General features: G+C 41.6%; 1 protein-coding gene across 21 annotated transcripts in view; it reads left to right on the top strand.

The window, feature by feature from the left end:
* The window catches only part of RABGAP1L (RAB GTPase activating protein 1 like), a 460914-nt gene that overhangs the window by 356912 nt on the left and 77847 nt on the right, over positions 1-26155 (top strand). For 18 of the 21 annotated variants that reach the window (XR_004961000.1, XM_036273775.1, XM_036273790.1 and 15 more), the window contains one exon: positions 2422-2550. Coding sequence is in view for 20 of the 21 variants with exons in the window: in XM_036273775.1 (XP_036129668.1) it covers positions 2422-2550 (129 nt within the window). In the remaining variant the exon portion in view is untranslated. Of the gene's footprint in view, positions 1-2421; positions 2551-2659; positions 2735-15032; positions 15084-21152; positions 21200-26155 lie in introns of those variants that run through there. The other 3 variants (XM_036273782.1, XM_036273781.1, XM_036273779.1) reach the window with 3 other exon arrangements.

The raw sequence follows: 26155 nt of genomic DNA, 5'->3' as shown, positions 1-26155 counted from the left end.
GGATGAGGATTAAAAAAAAGACCATATCCTTGGACATGTCCTTGGATAAAATCTAAAGGACCAGCCGCAGTGCCAGGTGGGAAGGCAACATGTCCACCATCCTGGAGTTAACAGGCTTTAAAATTATATCTCTATATATATATCAAGTAGGTAGGGGGAAAGTGAAGCAGGCTAGTTCTGGGTTAGGCCTAGAGCCCGTGAGGAAGAAGAGTTTGTGCCTTGGGATTGGTGGTAGGTTACAGTACACAAAATTCATGCACAAACCAGAAGCAAGGCGCCTGCCTCTTCTCTTGTCTTAGATAATCACAGAAATGGCCATCTGGAAGTTAATTCAGAGTTCTAACGTGCACTCAGGAACATGAGCAGTCTAGGTAGTTGGCCCCCAGCTATTAACAGGTTAATTATTTCTGTCTCTTTCTCTCACTGTCCTCCATTGTAATTTAATTTAGAACATCTCAGAATTTCTCTCTTCTCTCTTTCTCTTTCTGTGTACACAGACATACACACACACACACACACACACACACACACACGGAGCGATACAAAAGTAGAATTTGTTCAGTCCATTTTAATTGAATCCCTCCTTGTTCTGGGTATTCGTCTTGTCACTGTGGATATGATGAACAAGACAGACAAGGCCCCTTTCCTTAGGAGGAAAACCCATACAGAACTGGAGCCTGACTGTGTGTGGAACATGACTTGAGTGGCTAAGGGGAAGGGTTTAAATGCTCAGAAAAGGTTTCACTCAGATCTTAAATCTGCACTAAAATCTAGATCGCAAAAAGCTGCTCTCCTTAGGAAGACCTGGGAGAAGGTTCTGGGCAGAGAGCAACAGGGGCAGTGGCCTTCAGGTACGGATGGCCCTGGTGTGTACAGAAACAGAAGAAAGCCAGTGTGCCGAGAGAGATGTGGCTCAAGATGCGGATGGAGGGGAAGGGGGGCAGATTAGGAAGGGTCCTGTGGGCAGTGGTAAAATTTGGGGGTTTTATTCTGAACAGAGTAGGAACCCTTGGAGGGCTTTACACAGAAGAATAACATGATCTAAAGCATATTGAGGGGCTGCTAGAGGGCAGTAGATTGTGGGGAGCAAGAGTAGAAGCAGGGAGACAGTTAGGAGGTTACAGCACTGGCTCCCTGAGATGACAGTGGCCTGGACCACAGAGGTGATGACGACAACTCAGACCCTATTATGAGCAGGAATTTCTCTGACTTCCTTACACTCTTTCAGGGCAGTCTATATAGCTAATCAACTTTACTTCTGAATTTAAATAAACTGATATTTAGAACTAGTGCATAGTTCTGTAATTTCTAGTGACCATGTTTTTTTTCCTCATTTTATTACTAAAATTTCGGACAATTAAATACTGACTCTTAAAACATTTTATTTCTTTTTGGCTCTGTGCTACTGAGTCTGCCTGAATCTATAATTTGTATCATGGTATTGGCCAAAAATCGCTTATAGTTGTTTAATAAAATATTAGTGTCTTTCTTATTACAAAATCTTTTCTGGAGAAAACACAACAAAATATAAAGGAACAATATCTAACCATGATCCCACAATCCAGAGAAACATTTTATTTCATTTCCTTTTAGTCTTTGTTCTATGCATGCATGTATTCTAAGTGGTGGTGGTTTCTTAGGAAGTACATTTTGTGAACAGTAGTTTTCATAAGAAATTCAGTAGTTAGTGGCTTGCTTCATTTACTCTTCATAGGATTCTTTTTAAAATTTTATTTTTAAATTACATTTATTGGGGTGATATCAGTTAATAGGATTTATATAGGTTTCAAGTGTACATTTCTATGATACATAATCTGTATATTACATTGTGTGCCCACCACCCACAGTCAGATCATCTTTCGTCACCTGTATGTTCGGTCCCCTTTACCCTGTAGCACTCCCACTCCCTTCCCCCCTGGTAACCCCCCTGGTAGCATTCTTCAAGGTGTGTGATCAATGGCTTATTTTCATCACTCAGGCTGCCGGAAAGCCATCCTCCAGTTAGGTGTTTATTATGTAACTCTGATGTGCTCTGATTGCTTTGTCTATGTCTTCAGCCAGCTTTGTAATAATATCTGTAAAAAGTCACAGATTAGTTCCAGGGTTAAATGTTTTCCCCGCTGGCATTTTTCTTCTCTCAGAGCTGTAGCTTGGTTAGCTGTGCCACGATTCACCATTCAAATAATCAGGTACTATACATTAAATATCTTAGCCTGTTAATTAAGTTTCATATTGCTTCTAGGATTTATGGTGATTTATTTCAACGTGTAGTAAAGAGGTTAGAAATTTTTCTAAATTCTTGTAGAACTAACCTAGATCTTAGCTGTAAAAAGTGCATTTTGGAAAATAGGAATTCTTTTTCAATGTGTGTTGTGTGTGCAGGCTAAAGTGTAGTGATGCCCTGGGTGATTCTTTTTGCAGACCTCCAAGGAAGACCTTCTGCAGGCTGATTTTGAGGGTGCTTTAAAGTTCTTCAGAGTTCAGCTTCCAAAGAGATACAGGGCAGAGGAAAATGCAAGAAGATTGATGGAGCAGGCTTGCAATATTAAGGTAAGGTACACGAATTTAAATGTCATAAAGGTGGAATTTGAATGCATAATAACTTGGCAAATTATGTAAAACCTAGTCCCTGAATGTTGCTGGATTTTGACTGTTTAAGGTGATGTTGTGGATGAACTACTCTCTCCCGGACGTTTTTGTCAAGCTGATACGTATGTAGTAACTGTACCTTCTGGTGGGATTTAGAGTGACAGTTGGCAGGTTCAGGTGGTAACAATAGGAAGACAAACATTTATTGTATAGAGAAGGCTCTAGAATGGGCTGCTGTGATGGTGGTTTCCATGGCAGCAGACTTAGTATTTAGCTTTTACCATCTGTTTTAAGATTATTCAGGGCAAAACAAGAAAGGCCTGCCTAGGCAATGCTTCCCTTTCTCTAAGGGACTTGGAAAGCTTTGAGTCTTCGTCTGCCCATTCATGTCCCACACTTGCCAAGTACTGTGGACACATTGCTCCTTATCATATGTCTGATAAAACCAAACACATTGTATAAAATAATTTGAAATAGAAATCTTCATCTAGGAAGTTTTGGTACCAAGGTGAGAGATTACATTTAAAAAAAAATCTGGCACCAATTTACTGATGTTAATTCTTATAACTCAGGAATATACTAGGGAATTTTCTTACCGAACCATGACATTAATATAAATTTCTTTTATGAACAAACAGGCAAAGATCTCAGGTTTTATGGACCTTACATTCTTGTATAAGGAAATAGACAATGAACAACATAATAAATAAAGGACATATTTAATATGTTAGATGTTGATAAAGAGCTATGAAGAAAGAAATAGTAGAGGAAAATAAGCAAGATGGGATTGGTGGGGAAGGGAAAGTTGCTGTTGTTATTAGTCAGAGTGGACCTCACTGAGCAGGTGACGGAGGTGGGTTGCTCATGGAGATGTCCAGGGGAGGAGCATGCCAGAAATGGCAACAGCTAGTTCAAAGGCCCTGAGGTTGGCTCATGCCTGGCGGTTTTGAAGAACAGCAAAAAGGCCAGTGTAGCTGGAGTGAAGTGAATGGAAATGAGAGTAATAGGAGAAATGTCACCATGGTGAGGACTGAGGCTCTGCTTTGAGTGAAGTGGGTAGTTCTGGCAGAGTTTTGAGTAGAAGAGTGATATTCTCTCTGAGGGTTAGAGGATCACAGTACTCACTGTGTTGAGACCAGACTCTCGATAGGAAGGTAGGAGTAGAGATAGGGAGCTCAGATAGGGTTTTGTGCTAATCCTGCTGAGAAATGATGACAGATTGAACGAGGGTGATAACAGCGGGGATGAAGAAGGGTTAGAGACGGAGGTGGTTGGAACCTGGGTTATATTTTTAAAGAGAACCAGCAGGAATTCACCATATATTGCACATGGGTGTAAGAGGAAGAGAGTAGGCACGAGGACTCCACAGATTTTGGACTGAGCATTTATAAGGTGGAGTTGCCATTGATTTACTAAACTCATTACTTAAAACGTACTTTGACGTCGATTACATTTAATCCCTATACCTACTGTAACACTTTTTTGGTGTAACACTTTTGTATTGAATTTTAACTTATCTTAAAGTAAATTCTAAATGTTAAAACGTACAATTCAATAGTGAAAGTAAATAACTATATATATATATAACTATATATATATAAAACTATATATATATATAAAACTCTCTCTCTCTCTCTCTCTCTCTATATATATATATATATATATATATATTTTTTTTTTTTTTTTTTCCCTTTCAAATGAACTCTATATTCAAAGAGATCATTTTCCAAAGACATTAGGAAAGGTCGTCCTTTGAAGTCTTCATCCTGAAATGCAAACTTTGAAAGACTTCTGGACTGATTATTTTCTTTGGCTGGGCCAAATGACTGAGTGTGAGCCACATTACCTGTCAACTTTGGAAATGCATCCCAGTGGTCACGGTGGCTTTGATTGATTTCTGTGGGTTGTAGTTTGATGTATATTCTTCAGCCAGCTGATTGTTCCAGAGCTGTCAGAAAAGTATTAGAAACTGGGGCAGTGCTGTAGGAATCTATTAAAATAAGACATTCATTTCTAAGAATAAAAGAGTAGAGAGTTAAGAGGTACAAGTAAGATGACAAGTTAAATGTTTTCAAGGGAAATCTTGCAGCATTGGAAAATCATTGAAAATGAAAACCCCAGGGAAACCATCCAAAAATATGAGACGTACAGGGAAAGATTTTCCCACTGTATTTTATGAAGCCTCAGAGGATGGAGGAAACTAACAGTTGTCAAGCCAGAGACTTGGGATCTGAGAGACACAGAAGGTTAAAAACAAGTCCCGAATGTGATCAGAATGGATCGTTCCTGGATCCTGGAATGAAAGGGCAGGTGCTGCCGAAGCATCTGTTTGGCTGTGAATGGATAGACAGAAATGTGTCTAAAAGTAATAATAGGGTTGTCATTTGTTTTGTTTTTGCTATCGAAGGAGAGGGACTTTTTCTTAGATGTTGACAACAGTGCCCCAAGACACCATTTTTGCAGACTAAGGTGTAATTGACATAATATCATGTTCGTTTTATGTGTACAACATAATGTTTCAATATTTTTATGGATTGTAAAATGATCATCACAATAAGTCCAGTTCAATCTGTCACCATACATAATTACAATTTTTGTGTGTGTGGTGAGAACTTTCAAGATCCACTATCCTAGCTACTTTCAAATATGCAGTACAGTATTATTAACTATTGTCACCATGACTTAGCCATTATGTACACACACACACACACACACACACACACACCTGAAGAGATACTTACCCTTACCATACATGACACACTCTGATGTTTTCTCTCTTACTATATTGTATTCTATTTCATTTTAAACTTCTCCACTCCCCCCAGGAAAAGTCCCCAAACCGAAAAGCTAGCACAACCTACTAAATTGTTTCACAGTGACTTGCAGTTTTGAAGAAACTCTAAGGCCTACCCTGCTGTTGGCACCTCCTCCCCTACCCCACCCCATTCCAGTCAGATGCAGCCTGTGAGAGGGTGTGGAGGGTGAGGTGCCACGCTGATGGACGGACATGTGAGTCTGGTAAGGATGTGAGTCATGCCCTCAGTGCAGCCATGTCTGCTGCAACTGGAAATGTTGGGAAATGACGGACTCACAGACCAAGGGCTCTGTGCAGACAAAGCGCTCACGGACACAGGTGATGGCGGCATGGGGCAGGCACAAGGGCTGAGCTCCCTATGTCTCACCTACAGCCTACTCAAGATGGAAGACACAATTCTGTCCACGTAATAACAGTTCTTCTCTGTATTTTAATTATTTCCAAAATTAGTATTTGCATATGGCTATATTTTCTTGAAATGGGCATTTTCTCATTTAATTACCCAACAGAATTAATCACTTCCTCTAACTTTAAGGAACTAGGTGATTAGTGAACTAACTGGTTTTAAAATATATGTAACAGTTGCAGGTAAAATTGTACTCGTTAGCTCTGTCTGTGGTTTATGTCTGAGTATACCAACAGGATGTATTATTAAACCATGTTGGATTAAATAAATACCAAGCCAAGCGTATCTTTTGGTGTTTATTTTTTCTAATTTAACCAGCATGATTTCAAAATATTCTGTCTCTCTCAGTTCCTATGGTTTCAGCCAGGCTAAATGAGAAAATATGTTGACCCCTCAGCCTTTTTGGAAAAGTCATTTGGTTACTTAATACTTAATATACGAATGTCGTGACTTTCCCAGGGAGTCAGCTTTTGTCGAATACCATTATTCAGTTATTACCTTTTAGTTAAAAATTCTGCTGTTGCTTAGCTTCTTAAATTTGGATCTTGACTTCATCGACTCTGAATCAGTAGAATTTGAATTTCTTTATATAAGCATATGAGCATTTTGTTTTTCTTGGTGAGACAATATAGAGCTTTCATTGGATTCTTAAAGGGAACTCAGTGACTAAAAAAATTGCTTCTGTATTGTAGGACAATCTGAAACTTGTTAATAAGCAAATTATACTTCTGTAGAGCATAAGAATTCATAAACGGGATACCTATATATATTCAAGCCCATATATACATAACCTTTATAATTATTCTTGATCTGATTGCCTCTTTTTCTATATATATTTTATATTCAATACTAGTTATATTGTATTAGGTTGAATTGATGAAATTATCATTCTTGTTGGTCAAAACCATCAGATATTAGACATTGTATATACTTTAATTCAATATTTCATGCCCTGTTATGGTTCAAATAGGTGCTATGTATGTAACTTAATCGTAATGGAATTCATTTAGTTGGCATTTTCCTGATAAAAATAAAAAGGGGAGCTGGAAGAGTAAAATATCTGTATGCAACTTAGTTCTATGGACGTATAAACTTACTTTCCAAAGACTGGGAAGTAGGTCTTTTTTTATTTTTGTTTGGAATAATGTTGCAAATGTCATATTTATGATGGGCCTCTTTTAGTAGCAAAATTTATCATATCATTCAAAATATTCCATTGGTAGATCGCTATAAAAGAATATTTAAAAATATAAATCAGTCTATTTCAGTCGTATTTTATTAGTAAAATAACTTGAGTAAAATCAAAACTACAAAATCCGACATTAAACTAAAACAAGGGTCATTTATTGAGTGCCTGTTGTGTGCAAGGGGACTTCTCAGAGGAAGGAAGCGACTGCAAGGACTGGTGGGAGTTAAGCTGTGTGTAGAGGCAGGGGGAGGGATGTTACATGCGAAGAATATGCAGAGGCTCAGAGGTAAGAATATATGGAGCTGTCCAAGATGTAAACTAGAGGTCATAACTGGAAAATAGGGCATGAGGGGAGCAAAGGAAGACTAGAGAAGTAAGCAGCCAGACAGCTGGGGCAGAGCCCTGGAGGCCATGGTAAGCAATTGCAATTTTATCCTGGCGGGGGTGGGGAGTGGGGTGGGGTGGGAAGCATTGAGGGGTCTTAAGTAGGAGACAGAAGCAATCAGATTTATGTTTTAGAAGCACATTCTGGCTGCTGTGTGAAGAATGGTAAGATTAGATACTGGTAACAGACCAATTCAGGGACAGTTGCAGCGATCCAGGTGAGAAATGACCAGAGCATTTGTTATGGGCTGGAGAGATGTAGACAGATTTCAGAGATATTCCAGAGAGAAGGTCAACAGATTTTAGTGATTAGATGTGAGCACTAGGGCGTGGAAACAGGCCAGTGGTGACATTCAGGATTCTTACTTAGGCGAGTTGGTAGTAATCACACGTGAAAGGGAGCAGACAAACAAAGGAGATTACAGGGATGAAAGATAATAAGCTAAGTGTTGGACATATTAAGTTTGTGCTGTATATCTACAAATTCATATCCAAGTACATAGAAATATCCAGTAGGCAGGTAGATATTGAAGTGAGATCCAAGCTAAAAGTAGACATTTAGATGTCATCAGCATTGGAACCATGGATGAATTCTCATAGAGGAGCCCAGAGCAGGGTTGAGGGCAGACGCACTAACACGGAAAAGATGGGCTGAGGAATGGACGCTGGTGAGACTGAGAAGGCGGGAAGAAACCCAGAAGAGTGTGAAGTGTGAACACGAAGGGGAAGGGTATTTGTTTTCACGTAAGAAGCTGAAAACTGTCATTAATGCTTAGAGGTCATGTAAGGTGCTGAGGAGTGGAAAGTGGTCATTGTGTAATAGTTAATGATAAAGATGTCCTTAATGGCCTTATTGAGAATGGATTCAGTAGATGATGAATTATAAAAGCCGATGATTCAAGGAAGGTGAGTAAATGGAGAAAGGAAAATGAAACATCTCTTCTAAGAAGGTTCTTATGGGGAGAAGATGGGGGATGGAAGAGACAGACAGCAAGATAGAGAGTACAAGAGGCGAGATAAGTAGACATGAGGTTGAGATGGATTTTTGGAAGATGGAAAGGATGAGTGTTTAACTGCTAAAAAATCTCAATGAATCAGTTTCTTCATTGAACACGTAATGTATGCCAGGCACTGTGCTAAACCCAGGAAATGCAAGGTTGAACAAAAGCAGATATGCTCTCTGAACTCATGGAGTTTATACTGTTGTACAGAAAATGACAATTAGATAATCACCTTAATAAAGGCAGTTACAAAGTGAGCTAAATGCTCAGGAGGGATATGAGGATATCTGAGCGCAAAGAGCAAAGGAACCTGACTTTGACTCTGTGATTTAGGGAGCACATTCCTGACTGAAGGGACAGCATATGCAAACCCTGTGAGGTGGGCAGGAGGGAGGGATGTTTAGGAAACTAGGAGTAGGCCACTGTGACGGCAGCTCAGACAATGATGAGGGCTGATATCTAGGGACCAGAGCACTCCATCTTTAAATAAGAAGGAAAGGCCCACAGAAAGAGAAGAGTCAAAGATTTGATAAAGAAAAGGGAAGAGAGCAAAGACAGGCTTCCAAGGGATTGTGGGATTAGACTCAAAAGAATGGACCTTTCTTCCATTCCAGCAGGAGGGAGTAAGCAAGGAGTAGACGGGGACAGGGAATGTGCCGCTTGGGGAGGACAACATTGAGGATATTCCCGTGGAAGGTTTCGGTTAGTTCAACTAAGCAGATTCTAGAAGGAAAGGAATATAATAGAGTCAGTGGTTTAAAGAACATGGAAAAGATTTTAGCCCTGGCCGGTTTGGCTCCGCGGTTAGAGCTTCGGCCTGCGGTCCAGAGAGACCCGGATTCAGTTCCCGCTAAGGGCACGTACCTCGGTTGCAGTTTGTTCCCAGCCCTGGTTGGGTCGTGCGGGTGGCAGCCACTCGATGTGTCCCTTTCATGTCGATGTTTCCCTCTCTCTCTCCCTCCCACTCTATCTGAACAAAATATTGAAAAATGTCCTCGGGTGAGGATTTAAAAAAAAAAAAAAGAAAAGATTTTAGATAGATGGGGTAGAGGATGGAAGTAGTAACTGGGAAAACACAAGAGAATTGTTGGAGATCATGAATTTCATAGTGGCAAAAATCTGCAGTGTTTGTGAATTTCTCTAGAAACACTCCGCAGCCCATATGTATGCATGAGGGAAGCAGACAACCATTCTTACTTAGAGGTGAGGGTTGCCAGCATGAGGCAAAGGAAGGGCAGTGGGGTCAGGGCAGTGGTGCCTAATAAACTGGATCTTGGGGGAACAAGAGGGATGAGTAAAAGGGAAACCCCTGATTGGTAGCTTTGGCCAGTTTTCCTAGTATGAATTCTCCCACAGTGGCCGATTTCAGGTACCAGTGACTAAACAGTTATCTCATACAACTTCAAAAAATTAACAGCCACTTCTCAGGAACTGGTAGTTGTTGACCCAGCACACCACAGGGTCAAGGAGATGAGTCTAGTAGCCAGAAAGTGGTTGACATGATGGATCATGGAGTCTGACTAGTAGAAAAGAAAGTGATGACAGGTGGGGACTGAGAAACTGCAAGAAAAGAGGGTGGAGAAGAAGTACAAAGAATCGCTGAGTCCACGAACAGGGAGAATGGTGGTGAAGGACATTAGGTCACTGGTGGTGGTTACCTAAGAAAAAGAGCCTCTTTTCTCCAAACTCATATATATTTTTTTCCTTTATTGATTTTAGAGAGAGACAAAGGGAGAGGGGGAGAGAGAGAGAGAAACATTGATGAGATAACATCAATTGGCCACCTCCTGCATGCCCCCCACTGGGGATCTGGCCTACAACCTGGGCATGTGCCCTGACCAGGAATCGAACCAGCGACCTCTTGGGCATGGGTTGACGCTCACCCACTGAGCCACACTGGCCAGGCCAAACGCATATATTTTAAAGACTGTTTAGTGACACTGGAAGATAATACTGACCTGTGCTTAAATTTTTCAGTTGTTAACAGGTTAATGCATTTTAGACAGAATAAACAAAGATGGCACAGGTGATGAGAGCCAGGCAAATGAGGAAGGCCCCTTGTGGCTAAAACAAAGTCCTGCCCTGGCATCTTCCTTGTGCACATCGAAAGTGTCTTCCTACCCCATGCTAGAGAGGTAGCCACCAACAAAGCGTTACCATGATAACTACTTGCCTCCAAAATTTTTAAGCTCTGCTTCTGCTCAGTTCCCTACATACCACAATGGACAATTACCCCATCTCCCAGAGTGGATTAATACAATTTGATATTGTCTCTCACAAATCATTTTAATGGGAGATGGTGGATTTGTTTACCTGGAAATTACTGTTTTTGCCTCTAAAATCTTTATATTTGCAACTGTGGATTCCAACTTGATTGTCTGAAAGTAACTTTCATACCCGAGCAAAACTATAAAGAACATTTGTATTGAAAGCAATTTTGCTCTAATTTCTTCATGCTGCTTGCTATTTATTTCTGGCGATTGTTTCTGTGTGTAAACAAGAATGCAGTCTCCCAAATGGCGGCTTTCTGGGAATTAGCAGTGAGGCCACACAGAAGCTTTCGTCGACTCCATGCATCTAAAGCATGAGCCTTCTGTGCACCATGGAGAGGGCTCATTGTGAACGGCCCGCATCACGTGTTCGGTCCTGTAAAGACCTCCACGTTGACGAGCACGGTGGGAATATTTGGTTTAAAGTGACATAACCTGCTGGGGAAGTGTTTACAGTGTTATAGGGTACAGAGATGTGATCATTAACAAATTGATAATGAGGTAGTTTCTATATCAAAACATTTGCCTCTTTTTTTCTTGGCGACTTATATGAACATTCATGGTCCTCGATGTGCCTCAGATTTAGGGCACTGGTTTTGTTTCCACCCCCAAACAGGCATTGGTACAGTTTGATCTTGCCGCTCACAAGTCCTGCACTGTGGGAAAGGGCAGGGAGCATGGAGATGCTGGCCATGCTCTGAAACCATTATTAACACGTGGAGAAAACAGGCCGGAGCTCCAGTAGCCAGGCCCAGGCACCCCCGCACTTGGGAAGCTCAGCGTTCCCCGCTGTTCCGAGTCAGCTGGAGAGTGTTTGCCTCCTTTATAGCTTCTGCCATTTTATTCTGCCATTACACCCACTTCTGCCAGTCATTTTCTTTCCGTTTATTAGGGAGAAAGCCATTAGACATTTTAAAATTAACTTGATGGGTGAACCTGGCTATTGTCTCATGGGCTAAGCCATATATATCATTAAAGTTTTTTTACCCCAAAGGAAAATAAGATAAATAGACATAAAAATTGATTTTTATATGGGCATCTCTTTTTTTAGAAAAAGAAAATAAGCCATAGGAGCAAAGCATTATGCCCTTATGTGCATTCCACACTTGGTGCCGTGCCAGAGCTCCCCGTGTAGAATTAATGACGAACAGAGCCCTGCAGGCTGCTGTTCTGACTGGTAGTTTCTCTCCCTTCAGACTGTAAGTATTTCCCCTGCAACACATTCCTCTCAGCAGTTTCCTAAGGTCGTCGTAAGACTAATGATTATTCTCTTCTGTGGGAGTGTTCATATTTCACAGACCTTTCTGCAGTGTTTTGCCAATTACCTTCTTTCCAGTTTTTATGATTCATGTGTATCGTATCTGTGTCAGAGAATAAAGTTTGAACTCGTCTTCACTGTTTGGAGACAGTGGTAATACATATTTCTTCCTCAACTATTTATGGAATCCACAGTTCTTTGAAAATTTTTTCACTACTATTTTTTTTTACAATTTGATTTCTTAGTAGAGATGTTGTAACAAGATATGTTATTCATGTGCCTTCAAGTATGCCTCACCGATTGTGTTTGGGGATCTGTTCTGGGCAAGAAAATAGAGATGATGTTTCTCTCTACCCTTGTTGCCTCTCACTGGAAATAAGTTAATTTTCTTAGGTAGTGATAAAAATAAATGTAAATGTCTTAGGTGTTTAGGATAGTTTAGGTTAGAAAGGCGGGCAGTTGGATCTGGGTGTGAGTATTGCAGACACCTCCACCACAGTGCCTCCACTGTAGGAGTACAGAGTATAATTGCATTGTATTTACTTAGTTGTTCATGTTTTTGTTTCTCCAGCTTACGGACCCATTTAGCATATAGCAGTCAAATAACTGAGTCTCATTAGTACTCTGGAGAACCTACTTATTTTACTATTATGCCTTTTTCTTTCTTCCTCCCCTTCCACCCTGAGAAAAATTCTTTTCTTTCTAAATGATGGAAACACTTGTAAATGAGAATGGCGCCCAAAAAAAGACAGTGGAAATGTTTTAGTGTTATTCACAAGCTCTAGCTGCAGTTTGCCACGGTTTCTGAAGCCCCCCTCCCAGGAAGATGATCTTCCTTGCTGTAGTCGAGAGCTGTGATTGATGGGTGATCTCTCTGCATGGTCAGCCCTCTGGTTCAGGGACTGTTTATTGCTACTACCTGTGGGAGGGAGTTATTCCTTTCATTTAGCATGTCTAGAATTTTCTATTTTCCCTGCCAGTACCACTTCCTACCAAAATCACTATATTTTGTAGTTTAAATAGTGTTTTTCAAATACTTGTTGTCGTTATTGGAGGGAATCTTGGAGTAAGAATCCCATGAAAAGGTGGTAAAACTCATTGCTTTTGTTTCTGGGTCTCATGTCTGCCCCCAGTTTCATGTCTGTGTTAGTTTGCTAGGCTGTCATAAAACACCACAGACTGCGGCTTAAACAGCAGACACTTGTTCACACGCTTCCGTAGTCTAAAGAGCCAAGATAACATGTCTGTAGGTTTGGTTTCTTTTGAGACATCTCTTCTTGTGGTGCAGGTGGCTGCCTTCTCACTGTGTCCTCGCTGCCTTCCCTCTGTTGTCAAGTCCTAGGCACCTGTTCTTAAAAGGACACTGGCCATATTGGATTAGGACCCACCCTAATGACCCAATTTTAACTTAATTATCTCTTTAAAGCCTCTGTCTCCAGATACAGTGATATTCCGGGGTACTGGGAATTAGGGCTACAACATAGGAATTTGGGGGGCACACAGTTCTGCCCATGACGATGTTTTTCTCATCAGTTAACAGACTGCCAGTTACCCTGGAAAGATTCTCTTCTGCAAGAACCTTACTAGGCAACCCAGAGCCGGATCTCTGAGATCTGCGAACACATGACAGCGTCCTGTGTTTGCACACCTGGCTTCTCCCACTTTCTTCTAAACTCTGAGATTATGTGACAAGATCCCATTCTTGCAGCTTAGCCCTCCACTTCCATCAGCCCACTGGGTTGGCAAGGAATTTCCTCTGGCTGCACACTGGCTTTGAAAGTTCTCGTTTCCCTTCTGTACCCTGTTCTGGTCTGACTGCTTTCTCTCCCTACGTCCCACCTCGACGCTGCGTCCCATCTTGTAGAAGCCGTGGCCCCTTTCTTTCCTGACAGAGGCGGTGAGCTGCCCGAGTGAACAAGTTCTGGCTTTGCAAGATGCCCATTGATGGAGGAAAACCTATTCTTATACTAGAAAAAGAATTTTAAACAATAACATAATTTGAATACTGTATGGGACATAAGGACTTTGTTTATTTTCTAAAATCATTTACATAAAACCGTTTATTCTAAAATAGATCACCAAACTTTAGGTTGGTCATTGTTTAAGAAGTCAGATGGCAGACGTTACCCTTATAAGGGGAACTATTTCAAGAAAATTGTCCCACATAGTAGAACCTCTCAGAGCTTTCGAAGTCATGGTTTCAGGCCCCTGACGCTGCTGGACGGGACTGTTAAAAACGCTTTAGTTTTCATCTTGTCCGGTTTCCTCCGCACAACGCTCACCAGGGTCGTCTGCCTGCGAACCAGCCCCGTCCCAGCACTCCTCACCCAGTTCATCTCGGGGCGCTCAGGCATCTTGTCCCAGCAGACCACTCCAGAGTCTTGGTGTGGGCGATGCAGTTACACATCCTAATGGAAACTTTTCGTGAGGGCTCTGATGGTGTCACAGTGGCTAACAAAGAACCAGATTTACATCTACTAAAAATGGGTAAAACATTGTTCATTATAGAATATCAGACCTGTCATCAGTATCACAGGATCCCCACTCTAGTGACTTTGCTGTGGACGGATTCGGGATCTGGGGGTGGGGAATGGCCCATGAGAGGAGGTTGAGTAATTTAGTCTCAGTACCGGGAGAAACATGCTGTTGTATAAAAAAGGAGCAAAGAAAATGGGAAAGCTCTAGTGTTTGGTCTTTTGAAAAGAGGGTCCTGCTTTTGTCAGGAAGAATGCGACGCTAGACAAAGTGCCTCGAGCCCAGAGAACGTGCTGGTCGGAAGGCGCACACTTCGTCTGCCCTCGGCGGTGCTTCCAACTCTTCTCAGTGAACTCAGCCGGAACCCAGACCCCAAGACACCCTCCCCCAGAGAGTGGGTGATGACCGGTGAACTGTGCGCTCTGAGCATTTGCAGAAGGACACGGCAGGCCCCTCGAGGCTCTCCCCAGCAGTCACTCCTGCGCTTCATGGCCGAGGCTGGGGACGGGCACTGGCGAGCCCGCTCCTCCCTGTCTCCCTCAGGCGTCTGTGTGCTCCTGCCTCTTGCCCACGTTCCTTCCTAAGCTTGCTGTTGCTACACATTTTCCCTTCTGATGCTGTGCAACTCGCAACTTTTGTTTGAAGGCACCACTGGTTAACGTTGACTTGACTTCGCAATGATAACAGCCACGGCCACAGTGCTACCCTGCTCCCTTGGATGCCTGGCATGGTTATCACTGAATTGCCACCTTAACAACACAGAGTATCTTAGTGACCCGGTTTTACAGACCAGAAGACACAGGTACAGCATATTTAAGCCTCTGCCAGAGGCCCCTTGGCTGATAAGTCAGAGCTAGAATTTGAATCCAGGGAGTTTGGTTCCAGAGCCTGTACTTGACTACCTCTCTTCCACTCGCTATTTTTTGTATTAATCTTATACTATGCTGCATAGTGTTCTGAAGGCAGTCAATATTTAAAAGTTGTTTAATATTGCCAGTATTTATTGGTCACTTGCAGGATTACAAACGACTCTGACTCCTATCATTATATTCAATTTCATCCAGTCATTCTTTTGCTTAATAAGTAGCTAAGGTGTCTTGTGCAGCTACTGTGTCCTAGCACGGTGCCAGTTGCTCTGTTCAGTAATGATTACCACAGACATGATTCCTGTCCTAATGCAGAAATAACCTCTAATCCAAAGTTGTGATCAGGGTTACAAAGGAAAAGAGAAGCATGTTACAAGAGAGAAAAGAGTCAGAAGCGCATTGAGATTGGGGAGTGAGGATTGAGGAGGACTTGTCCGAGGTGGTGCCATTTGATGATAGGAGCTAGCCACCAGAAGAGGACAAGTAAGGATGCCCTGGGAGATCTCGTTTCTGACGAATAGTAGCCTAGATGTCGGTCTAAACCCTTCTGGTACAGAACAAACTAAAGTTCTGGATAAAATAATTTTAGAATATCTTTAAATGCAAGACTGAGTTAGTGGGAAAATAAGGAAACTTTTCAGAAGCCAGAAATTCTGTGAGAAGCTGAATCCTGAAGTGTAAGTGAATTTTGAGACTGTATTTGTTCTTTGGGCATTTGCCAGTCTGGTGGCCTAGATCTTGGGCTTTGCCAGCCTTGTGCAGGAGACAGAGCCAACCCAGGACCTCTAACAGCTTCTCTGTCACTAGGTGGACTGGGGGAAGCCCCATCCCCTCCATGACGGCTCATAACCTTGGACTCAGCGCTTGAGTGAATGGGGGTCATATACATCCGTTGTGTTCTTTTCTGTGAAAATATATTTCATGATAAAAAGAAAAACATAAAAACCTTCTGGCCAGAGAAAATACTGTGCAGGAAGGCCCTTAGGCAGAAGGGTCATAGACCTTTTCAGAGAACTGACAGGCTGGTGCAGAGTGAGCAAAATGAGTGCTGCTAGCCCTGGCCAGTTTGGCTTCGTGGTTAGAGCAGCAGCCCACGGACCTATGAGTCTTGGGTTCGATTCCAGTCAAGGTCATGTACCTCGGTTGTGGTTCCAGGGCCGGGGACCTGTGGGATGCAGTCAGTTGATCTCTCTCTCTCTCTCTCTCATTCTCTTTTCCTCTCCCTCCCTCCCTCCCTCCCACTCTGTCTAAAGATAAATAGAGAAATATCCTCAGTGAGAATAAAAAAAAAAAATTAGTGCTGCTAAATGAGATTGGAGAGGAAGCTAGGGACCGGATTCTTACAAAAGCTCACAGGCCTTGTTTAGGATTTTTTTATTTCATCCTAAGTGCAATGCCAATCTGTTGAAGGGTTTCCAAAAGATTAGCTAACTTCTATCAGAAATAATAGATTGAGAAAATGTAAAAATAGAGAGCCACTCTAAAGGTAGAAGTAGAGATAATAAAACGAAAGAGATATAAAAATATTTTATGTTGTTGAACTCGTCTTTGAATAACGATAATGAAAATTTACTTTTTACAGGATATATACATTTTATAGTAAATCTGTTAAGTAGTAGAATTTTATTTGTGTACATAACACCATTTAAATTTACATACCTAGGAAGCAAGAGCTGAGTGTATTTGCAGATAAAGTATAATGTTCTGGGAAAGACTCGGTGGCAGAGATTGGCTAATGATTCACCAAACCTATTTTCTTTTCTTCCTGCTAACACAGCTGGACTACATTTCCCAGCCTCCTCTGCAGTCAGGTATAGTCATATGACTGAGTCTGGCAGGGGAATGAGAGTAAACGTGATATGCATTTCTTCCTTTAGTCTGGCTGTTTTAAACACATTTCCCAGATAGCTTCTATGCTCTCTGTCTCTTGTGCCATCTGGATATAGGCATCCAAAGTGACCTTGGAAACCATGTTGAGGATGGTAGAATCTCCATCAGTTAGAATTCTGATTGACAGCGTAGTTTACATACCCCCCACCCTCTTGCCAGCTGAACTTTCCATGAACAAAAAATTAACTTCTATTATTTTAAATTATCAATATTCTGTGATTTAACTATTTCAGCTGCCAGCATCACGCTAAAAGATGTAAATTTTCTTTCAAGATAATACCAAGGACCTAATGTCCTTCTCATTCCTTCCTCTTCTTATCATTCTTCTGTATACGTTTGCTGTCTTATATGACCAGGCAATTTGAATAGATTAGGGTATTAGGAGATTTGTACAGGGAGTGAGGGGATTTGATATGCTTGAGGCATGAGAGGGGTTGAAGGATCTCATTGCTTCCTATTCTCCATGTAAGATAACCTTCCTTCTCCTACTGTTTGGCCCAGTAATTCGTTCCAAAGATTTCTACTCCTGCAGCCATGTATTCCCACCTGCTAATTGCGCCCTCCTTGCAAAATAGAGTTGATGAAGACCTTGCCTAGTTTAACACTCACATAGTTAAATTTATACACTGGATATTAAAATCGTCATCAAATCAACACTGAGAAAGATGTTTTTTTTTCCTTTATACATCTAATAATAGATATCACAGGATTTCTCATGGTAAACACATTTGGGAGAGAGAGAAATGTGTCAGAAGATGTGCGTATCTCTGGTAGTGTACACTGAAACCAGAACAGCCCCATCTAAATCTTTGGCCAGTGGATTAGCCTGTTAGACATACTCTTACATTGTTCTTATTATTTATTTATCAGTCTATTTCTCATGCTGGATCATATGACTCCTCTTGAGGGAAAGTGGGAAGTAAATTCAGTCTTTTATAAACCATTAGGGGTAGAGAATGAGGAACCTTACCATATTTTACTAGCAAAGACCTTTCATTGTAAAAAGTGAGATTATTCCTTTAGAAATAAATTTTGTAAATTACAGCAGGGAATTATAACCAAGAATATGTTTTGGGTGAATAGATGCCAATGCCTGTCTCACTAGATGATTACTATTCTAAATATTTTTCCATTAGCTAGTTTCAGCTCAGGAAATAGATTAGACCCTTAATGGCCTAAGCAACCAGGAAATGAGTGATATATTTATAGATTCCACCAGTGAATTTGAAATAAAACTTCTTGCCTGATAAAAATTCTGACTGCAGCCCTGGCCGGTTTGGCTCAGCAGTTGGAGCGTCGGCCGGCAATCCAGTGAGACCAGGGTTCGGTTCCCACTAAGGGTGTGTACCCCGGTTGTAGTTTGTCCCCTGCCCAGGTTGGTTGTGCAGGTGGCAGCCACTCGATGTGTCCCTTTCACATCAATGTTTCTCTCTCCCTCCCACTCTATCTGAACAAAAAATGGAAAAATGTCCTCAGGTGAGGATAAAAAAAAAAATTCTGACTGCATTGTAAATGCTTTTTTAAATGTTCCTCTTTCTCTGCTGTCCCAACCCTTTTGAAGGTCTGATATTCTCAATAAAGAGAATAAATTGCCCTGGCCGATTTGGCTCAGCGGTTAGAGCATTGGCCCTTGGACCAGAGAGTCCTGGGTTCGGTTCCCGCTAAGGGCACGTACGTTGGTTGCAGTTTGTCCCCGGCCCCAGTTGGGGTTGTGTGGGTGGCAGCCAGTCGATGTGTCTCTCTCACATCGATGTTTCTCTCTCTCTCTCTCCCGCTCTATCTGAAGATAAATGCAATAACTGTCCTCTGGTGAGGATAAAAAAACAAACAAAAAAGAGAATAAATTACCTAAAGTCACATTTTGAGAAAAGCCTGATTTTATATTAAATGTGGGGTGTCAAATTACCACTGAGCCTAGGTCATATGTGTTAGTAGTGGAGACTAATCCATTTCTGTTTGGGGAGTCTACAGCAAGTCTGACCGGCGGACCACTGTGATGGCCCCATTCCGGCCTAGAGCTGCTCCAGTCTATGGTGCTGGAGAAGCTCATTTCCACATGCACTTCCTTCTCCGTGGAGACAAGGTCTTCCTTGTGCTTCTGGGTTCTTTCCATTGGCCATTTACTAGCCGACCCTCTCTCGCCTCTGCATTGAACTGCTCATGTGGCCTCTCAGAACACTCAGGGAGGAACTGACAGTGTGAACAAAGGTTGGCAGCGGCAGCCCTAACCCCCTACACCGTGTGCACAACTTGCAACATGATATTAAAGCCGAGGAAGAGGAGAAATGCGGGTGGGGTGGGGATTTTCCCTGAGTCCTCACAACGCTAGAGCTGTATTCCGCTTCCGGGCTTTTCTTCCCCATAGCAGCTGAAATTCTACAGTGATTTTCCTTTCAGTTATTTGCCTTTTTCCTTTTAAAAAAAGTGTCCATGATTATACCTAATAGATTAAACAGCACTCCTCTTTACGCATTGAGTTGATACAGTAATACCTGTAAAAAAAGTTATTCCACAATGTTGACATTGAAGAACACCTGTTTCATGCATCTGCAGTTTAAGCAGTGTCATGAAGCTGTAGCTTTGCTAATTTCATGTCACATTAAGTAAAAAAGAAATTATGTATAAACAGTGTTATGACGTACCGTGAAACTAGGGATTTGAGGAAAATAACTGTTAGAGAAAGAGATCTGTAGAGATCACTGATAGTAGCAGTAATTGGAGTATTCTGATCTGATTTAATTTGAGATATTCAAAATAGGCTGCTAAGTGTAGAGGTGCGGATAATGGTCATTATTACAATATTGGTGTACTAAAGGACCACCTCATTTAGTACTGGTGGAAAACAAACTGTTTGACCACTATTGCAAGTCACTAAACCTCTTTGACAGCCTGATTAGCAAGTTAATGCTTTCCCCCCTTTTGCTTTTCAAATGCCATTCCCTAATTTTACATTCAATTTATCTTTTTCTGAAAACCTGCTAATTTCATGTGCTTTAGCCCTACAGAAGAAAACGTTACTTAGCAACCGCCAAAATAACCAATAAGCCTTTATCCAGTAAAGGTTTGAAGAACTTATTTATTTTAAATTTATATATTTCTTTATTGACCATTAAAACCAAGAGGAAGTTGTTTCACATTGAATTTATTATAATTTCTGTATTTTAAAAAATTGTGCTGTTTGTAGCAAGAAACAAAAAATACAGTATATTTAATGTGAACGTCTCTTTTTCTTCCATCATCTTTGTAGTAACTTTGCTCTGTATTCGTCATTTACTTTAGTTCTTTTTTTAGTTATTTAGGTATTATAGAATACCCTATGAATGACATGCTGGGTCAAGAAATGTTTTCTATTTCATTAAATACAGAATTCTACAATACTGCTTGTTTAATGCCAAGAAGCTAGTTTCTTTAGAAGAAGTGGATTAAAGTTTTCGGAGAGGGAGATACTTAGAGATTAAATTGAAATGGTTGATATTTACCTGTGAAGGTTTTATTTTTCGGTGTTCACACAGAAGTGTATGAGAAGAGTCATCTGAGCGAAGGCCTTGTGGGGGGAGTGGTGCTGTTGACGCAGCAGTGTGCTCTCAGCCTGCCCTTAGTCCTGGCTGCTCACTTGTCAGGTCCCCTTCTCCTGCTGTGACATAGAGCTTTATTATTATCTAATCGCAGACCTGTTTTGTCACTATGCTTCTTTAGCTGCCTTGGGATAACAACAAAATACCAGTGCATTTGCTTCCTGCTCCCTTAGCATTCTGTCGTGGTGTAGAGTCCAAGACCACGCCTACAAATATACTAAGAAGGAGAAGAGCACAGGCAACCTATATTAATAGAGCTGAGGTCATGTGCATTAGAGAAACTGTGTGCTTTCAAGACACTGCTGTCTTGGAATGAAGCTCCTTTACAAAACAGCCGCTCACGGAGGCTTTAGTCAGTCTTCTTTCCCAGTAAGGAATATCATCAGTAAGATGTTATCCTAACATAACATTCTTATTTTTTTGTTAATCCACAGGATATTTTTCCATTGATTTTTAGATAGAATGGAAGTAGGGGCAGGGGGGAAAGAGAAACATCGACCGGGGTTGGAGATTGAACCTGCAACCAACCCAGGTACGTGCCCTTGACCAGGAATTGAACCTGCAACCCCTCGATACCCAGGCCAACTCTCTAACCACTGAGCAAAACCAGCCAGGGTGATTTTTTTTTTTTTTTCCATTTTTTTGCACAGATAGAGTGGGAGGGAGAGAGAGGAAGAGAGAGAGAGAGAAACATCGACGTGAAAGGGACACATCGAGTGGCTGCCACCCGCACGACCAACCAGGGCCGGGGACAAACTGCAACCGAGGTACATGCCCTTAGCGGGAACCGAACCCGGGTCTCTCTGGACCGCAGGCCGGTGCTCTAACCGCTGAGCCAAACCGGCCAGGGCCCAGGGTGATTTTTTTTTAAGCAGTATTGAATTGCTGGTAGCTGCAATAACCATAATAGAACAATTATCTACTGTTGGCTGATATAGGACTTATTTGTAAACTTTGATCTAAGAAATTTAAACTAAGAACATGTATACTGTGCTCATATCTCATTTATATTGTCAACCCTGTGTAAAAAGATCAGTGGAAAACAACTAGAGTTAAGTTTGAAGATATATGTAGTAATGTATACTTAATAAGTTCTCTGATACAAATATAGTATGTGCCAGGTAGTCATATAGTTTAGGACAAAGATAAGCTTTTAAGGGAGAAGTGTATGAGAGAAAGAAACAGATAATGGGGTAAAGAATGGAGAGAAGGAAAAGAAAAATGTTAGGGTTGAAGTTGTAACTCTCAATATTAACATATTAGCATTAAGACCAGCTTACTGTTCAGTTTTTCCAGGGCAGAAAGAAATCCACAAGATTGCGAATAGTGAATAAAATGGTGAAAACCACCAGTCACTCATGGTTCAGTGTTGTGCTTTTTTAAAATTTTAATTAATTTATTTATTTTTGTTACAGATGTTTCTCCTTTTCCCCCCACTGATACCCCTCTCCCCCACACTCCCTGCCCTGTCCCCGGCTTTGTTGTCCATGTCCATTGTTCATGCACACATGCATGTAAGTTCAGTGGTTTATCTCTTCTCTCCCCCTCTTCTGGGGATTGTCAGTCTGTACCCCACTTCCATGTCTCTGGGACTACCCCATTCCTCCAACTATTATGTTCATTATAGTCCAGAAATAAGTGAGATCATGTGATATTTGTCTTTCTCTGCTTGGCTTGTTTCGCTTAGGATAATACTCTATAGGTCCCTCCATGTCGTCTCAAAGGATAAGAGATCTTTCTTTCTTACAGCTGCATAGTACTCCATCAGTGTTGTGCTTTAAGTGCAGATGAGCACATTCGTTTTATTCTTTATACAGTTCAATACTAGAAACTTTTCTTAAGATTGAAGTTGAGCCCTGGCCAGTTTGGCTCAGCGGTTAGAGCGTCGGCCTGCGGTCCGGAGAGACCCGGGTTTGGTTCCCGCTAAGGGCACGTACTTCGGTTGCAGTTTGTCCCCAGCCCTGGTTGGTCGTGCGGGTGGCAGCCACTCGATGTATCCCTTCACGTCGATGTTTCTCACTCTCTCTCCCTTCCTCTCTCTCCCTCCCATTCTGTCTGTACAAAAAATGGAAAAATATCCTCGGGTGAGGATAAAAAAAAAAAAAAAAGATTGAAGTTTATGTAGCCAACCTCCGGAGCCAGTTCTGTCGCAGACATTTAGGCAGCTCTCCTCTGTGCTGGGAACAGCAGACTGAAGGTCTGGATGAAATATCGATAACCAACTCTCCAATACTGAAACTTTTATTTACTTCAGCTCTGAATTTTCACTTATTCCCATTGCCTAGTCATTTGACCGAGATGATTATAAATAACACCCACCAGTTAGCCATTAATTAGAATGTTTCCTTTGTTTTTTATTTTTTACTCTTTGAAATAAAGGTACCCATAACTATTGAAGTGTCAAAGAACTAATTGGTCATTAGAAAAATGAATTACTATTTACAAATATTAAAATTCTTCACAAAGTTTTATTAATATTTAATATGTATCTTTTTTATTTTAATCTTTATTGTTGGATGTAAAATGTATTAGAGATGTTCCACATTTTCCCCCATTGACACCCTCCTTCCCACTCCTATCCCCCTCCCGCCTTTTCCCACACTGTTGTCTGTGTCCATTGGTTATGCATATAAGTTCTTTGGTTTATTTCCCCCCCCCCCATCCCCTTTCCCTTTGAGGTTTGTCAATCTAGCAATGAATTTGTACTTCTTAATCTCTTCACCTTTTTCACCCATTCCCTCAACCCCCTTCCCAACTGGTAACCAACAAAATGTTCTCTGTATCTATGAGAACGTTTCTGTTCTACCTGTTCATTTTGTTTGTAGATTCCATTGTTGATAGATATGTATTCATTGCCATTTTGTTTGTTCATATATTTTATCTTTTTCTTCAAAAAGACCCTTCATCATTTCATATAATAACGGTTTGGTGGTGATGAACTCCTTTAACTTTTTCTTGTCTGGGAAAGTTTTTATATGGCCATCGATTCTAAATGACAGCTTTGCAAGATAGAGTAATCTTGGTTGTAGGTTCTTGCTTTTCATCACTCTGAATATTTCTTGCCACTCCCTTCTGGCCTGCAAAGTTTCTTTTGAGAAGTCAGCTGACAGCCTAATGGGAACTCCCTTGTAGGTAACTAGCTGCCTTTCTCTTGCTGCTTTTAAGATTCACTCTTTGTCTTGAACCTTCTGCATTTTGATGATGATGTGTCTTGGTGTGGGCCTCTTGGGGTTCATCTTGTTTGGGACTCTCTGTGTTTCCTGGACTTGTATGTCTGTTTCCTTCACCAAGTTAGGAAAGTTTTCTGCCATTATTGTTTCAAACAGGTTTTCGATTTCTTGTTCTCGCTCTTCTCCTTCTGGCACTCCCAAGATGCGAATGTTGGCATGCTTGAAGTGGTGCCAGAGGCTCCTTACACTATCCTCTTTTTATTGGATTCTTTTTTCTTTTTGCTGTTCTGATTGGGCATTTTTTGCTTCCTTATATTCCAAATCGATGGTTTGCACCTTGGATTTACGTACTCTATTATTGAAGCTGTGTAAATTATTTTTTATTTCAGTTAATGCCTCCTTCAATTCTAACTGTATCCATGATTTCTGACTGGTCCTTTTTTATGCTCTTGAGGCCCTCACTAAGTTCACTGAGGTTCTCACTAAGTTCACTGAACATCCTTATACGCAGTATTTTGAACTCAGTATCTGTTAGGTTGCTTATCTCCATTTCGCTTAGTTCTTTTCTTGGGGTTTTGTTCTGTTCTTTCATTTGGGACCTGTTTCTTTGTCTCCTCATTTTGGCCGCCTCCCTGTGTTTGTTTCAGTGTATTACTTAACGAGAGGTATGGGGCTCGCTGAGACCAGATGCTGCTCGTTTGAAAGAATTTAGGAAAAACCTGAAGCAGGATCCAAGACAGGCCAATCCTATGGTTAAGCAAGTGGCAACAGCTTGGGGGGGCCTGAAAGTTGGGTGGGGCGGGGCCTCAGGGAGTCACCAGGGCGGGGCTACCAGTGTGAGCCAGGTTGCTGGAGTCCCAGATATGGTGGCTGTCTGCCGCCCCCGGGAAGGGCTCACCAAAGGGACAAAGGCCTCCGATAGCACGTCTGTCCCGGAGAAAGCCCCCTCTCCAGCCCTCGCTCCAGTGCCAAACAGCTCAGTTCTTCCCTGTATGTCTCTGGCGCCCCTCGAGCTGCCTCCCCTCCAAGCTTAGAGGGAGAGAGTCCGATAAGTCCGTGCGCGGGCCCTTTAAGGAGCTGCCTGGGGCTCCAGCCGCCTCAGCCTCCCTGAGCCTCAGTTCCTGCTGGTTTTCCAGCCAGAAGTGATGGGGATTCTCTTCCCGACACTGGGACCCTGAGCGGGGCACCTGGTGTGGGACGGGGACCCCTCAGTCCTCAGGAAGGACCTTCCTAGCCGAGGTGTCCTCCTGATTTTTATCTGCCACACTTGTGTGTGGGACCAGCCCGCAGCCCCTCGTGCTGCCGCCCCTCCTCCCAGTCTCGATGTGGCTGCTGCTTTAATTCTGTAGCTGTAGGACTTCCATTCAGCTGGATTTCAGGCGGTTCTGAATGATGGTTGTTCTGTAGTTTAGTTGTAACTTTGATGTGGTTGTGGGAGGACAGATATTGCGTTTACCTACCCGCCATCTTAATATGTATCTTTATTCAATTCTACTATTTGTTATTTAGACAGATTTTCTAAAATATATAAACATTACCCTACTCTCAGCTTTTTGTCTTACCATTGAAAGGGTTCAGACAATCCTCCCCAAAATCTCCCACTTTGGTATGTGGACAATTTTGGCTGAAGGCAATGAGGATCCCGCAGATTCAGGAAATACTTCTATTTCTTTAATTACCTGAAGGAATTATAGAAAAGGGGCTTGCCCCAGAAAGAGAGCTGTTACCAGAGATAACTTTTTATCTGAATGATCTATGTGTATGACAGTACAAATATCTAATTACCAAACCATTTGCTCTTCTTACCAGATGTGAATTACCCTTCTCCCTGTTGAAGCCCCAGGCAGCCATCCCATTTCTTAGCTCGGGCTGGCATATAAGCCTCACTGCCCAACTTGCCTTTCAATGCCATACCTATGGGGCCTCTGTATGTACATAATTAAATGTGTTTTTCTCCTTTTAATGTAATTATTTATGTCAATTTAATTATTAGACCAGCCAGAAGAAGGATAGAGAGTAAATTTTTGCTCCCCTATATCATCATTTTAGTAATAGGTAAATGTTGGTCATTTGAATATTGCAAATCAGAATCTCACATTACATTGCATGCTTAAAATTCTCCACAAATGCATACTAAGTTAAATGTAAAACAATAGCTGTGTAGCAATTTTTAACATTTAAAACTTACAGTTAAGAACTCTATTAAAGTTTTTTTGTTTGTTTGTTTTTTCAGATAGAGTGGGAGGTAGAGAGTGGGGAAGAGAGAG

The sequence above is a fragment of the Molossus molossus genome, unplaced genomic scaffold, assembly GCF_014108415.1.
Source record: "Molossus molossus isolate mMolMol1 unplaced genomic scaffold, mMolMol1.p scaffold_m16_p_20, whole genome shotgun sequence".
NCBI lineage: Eukaryota > Metazoa > Chordata > Mammalia > Chiroptera > Molossidae > Molossus > Molossus molossus.
This window is presented reverse-complemented; position numbering and strand designations above follow the sequence as displayed.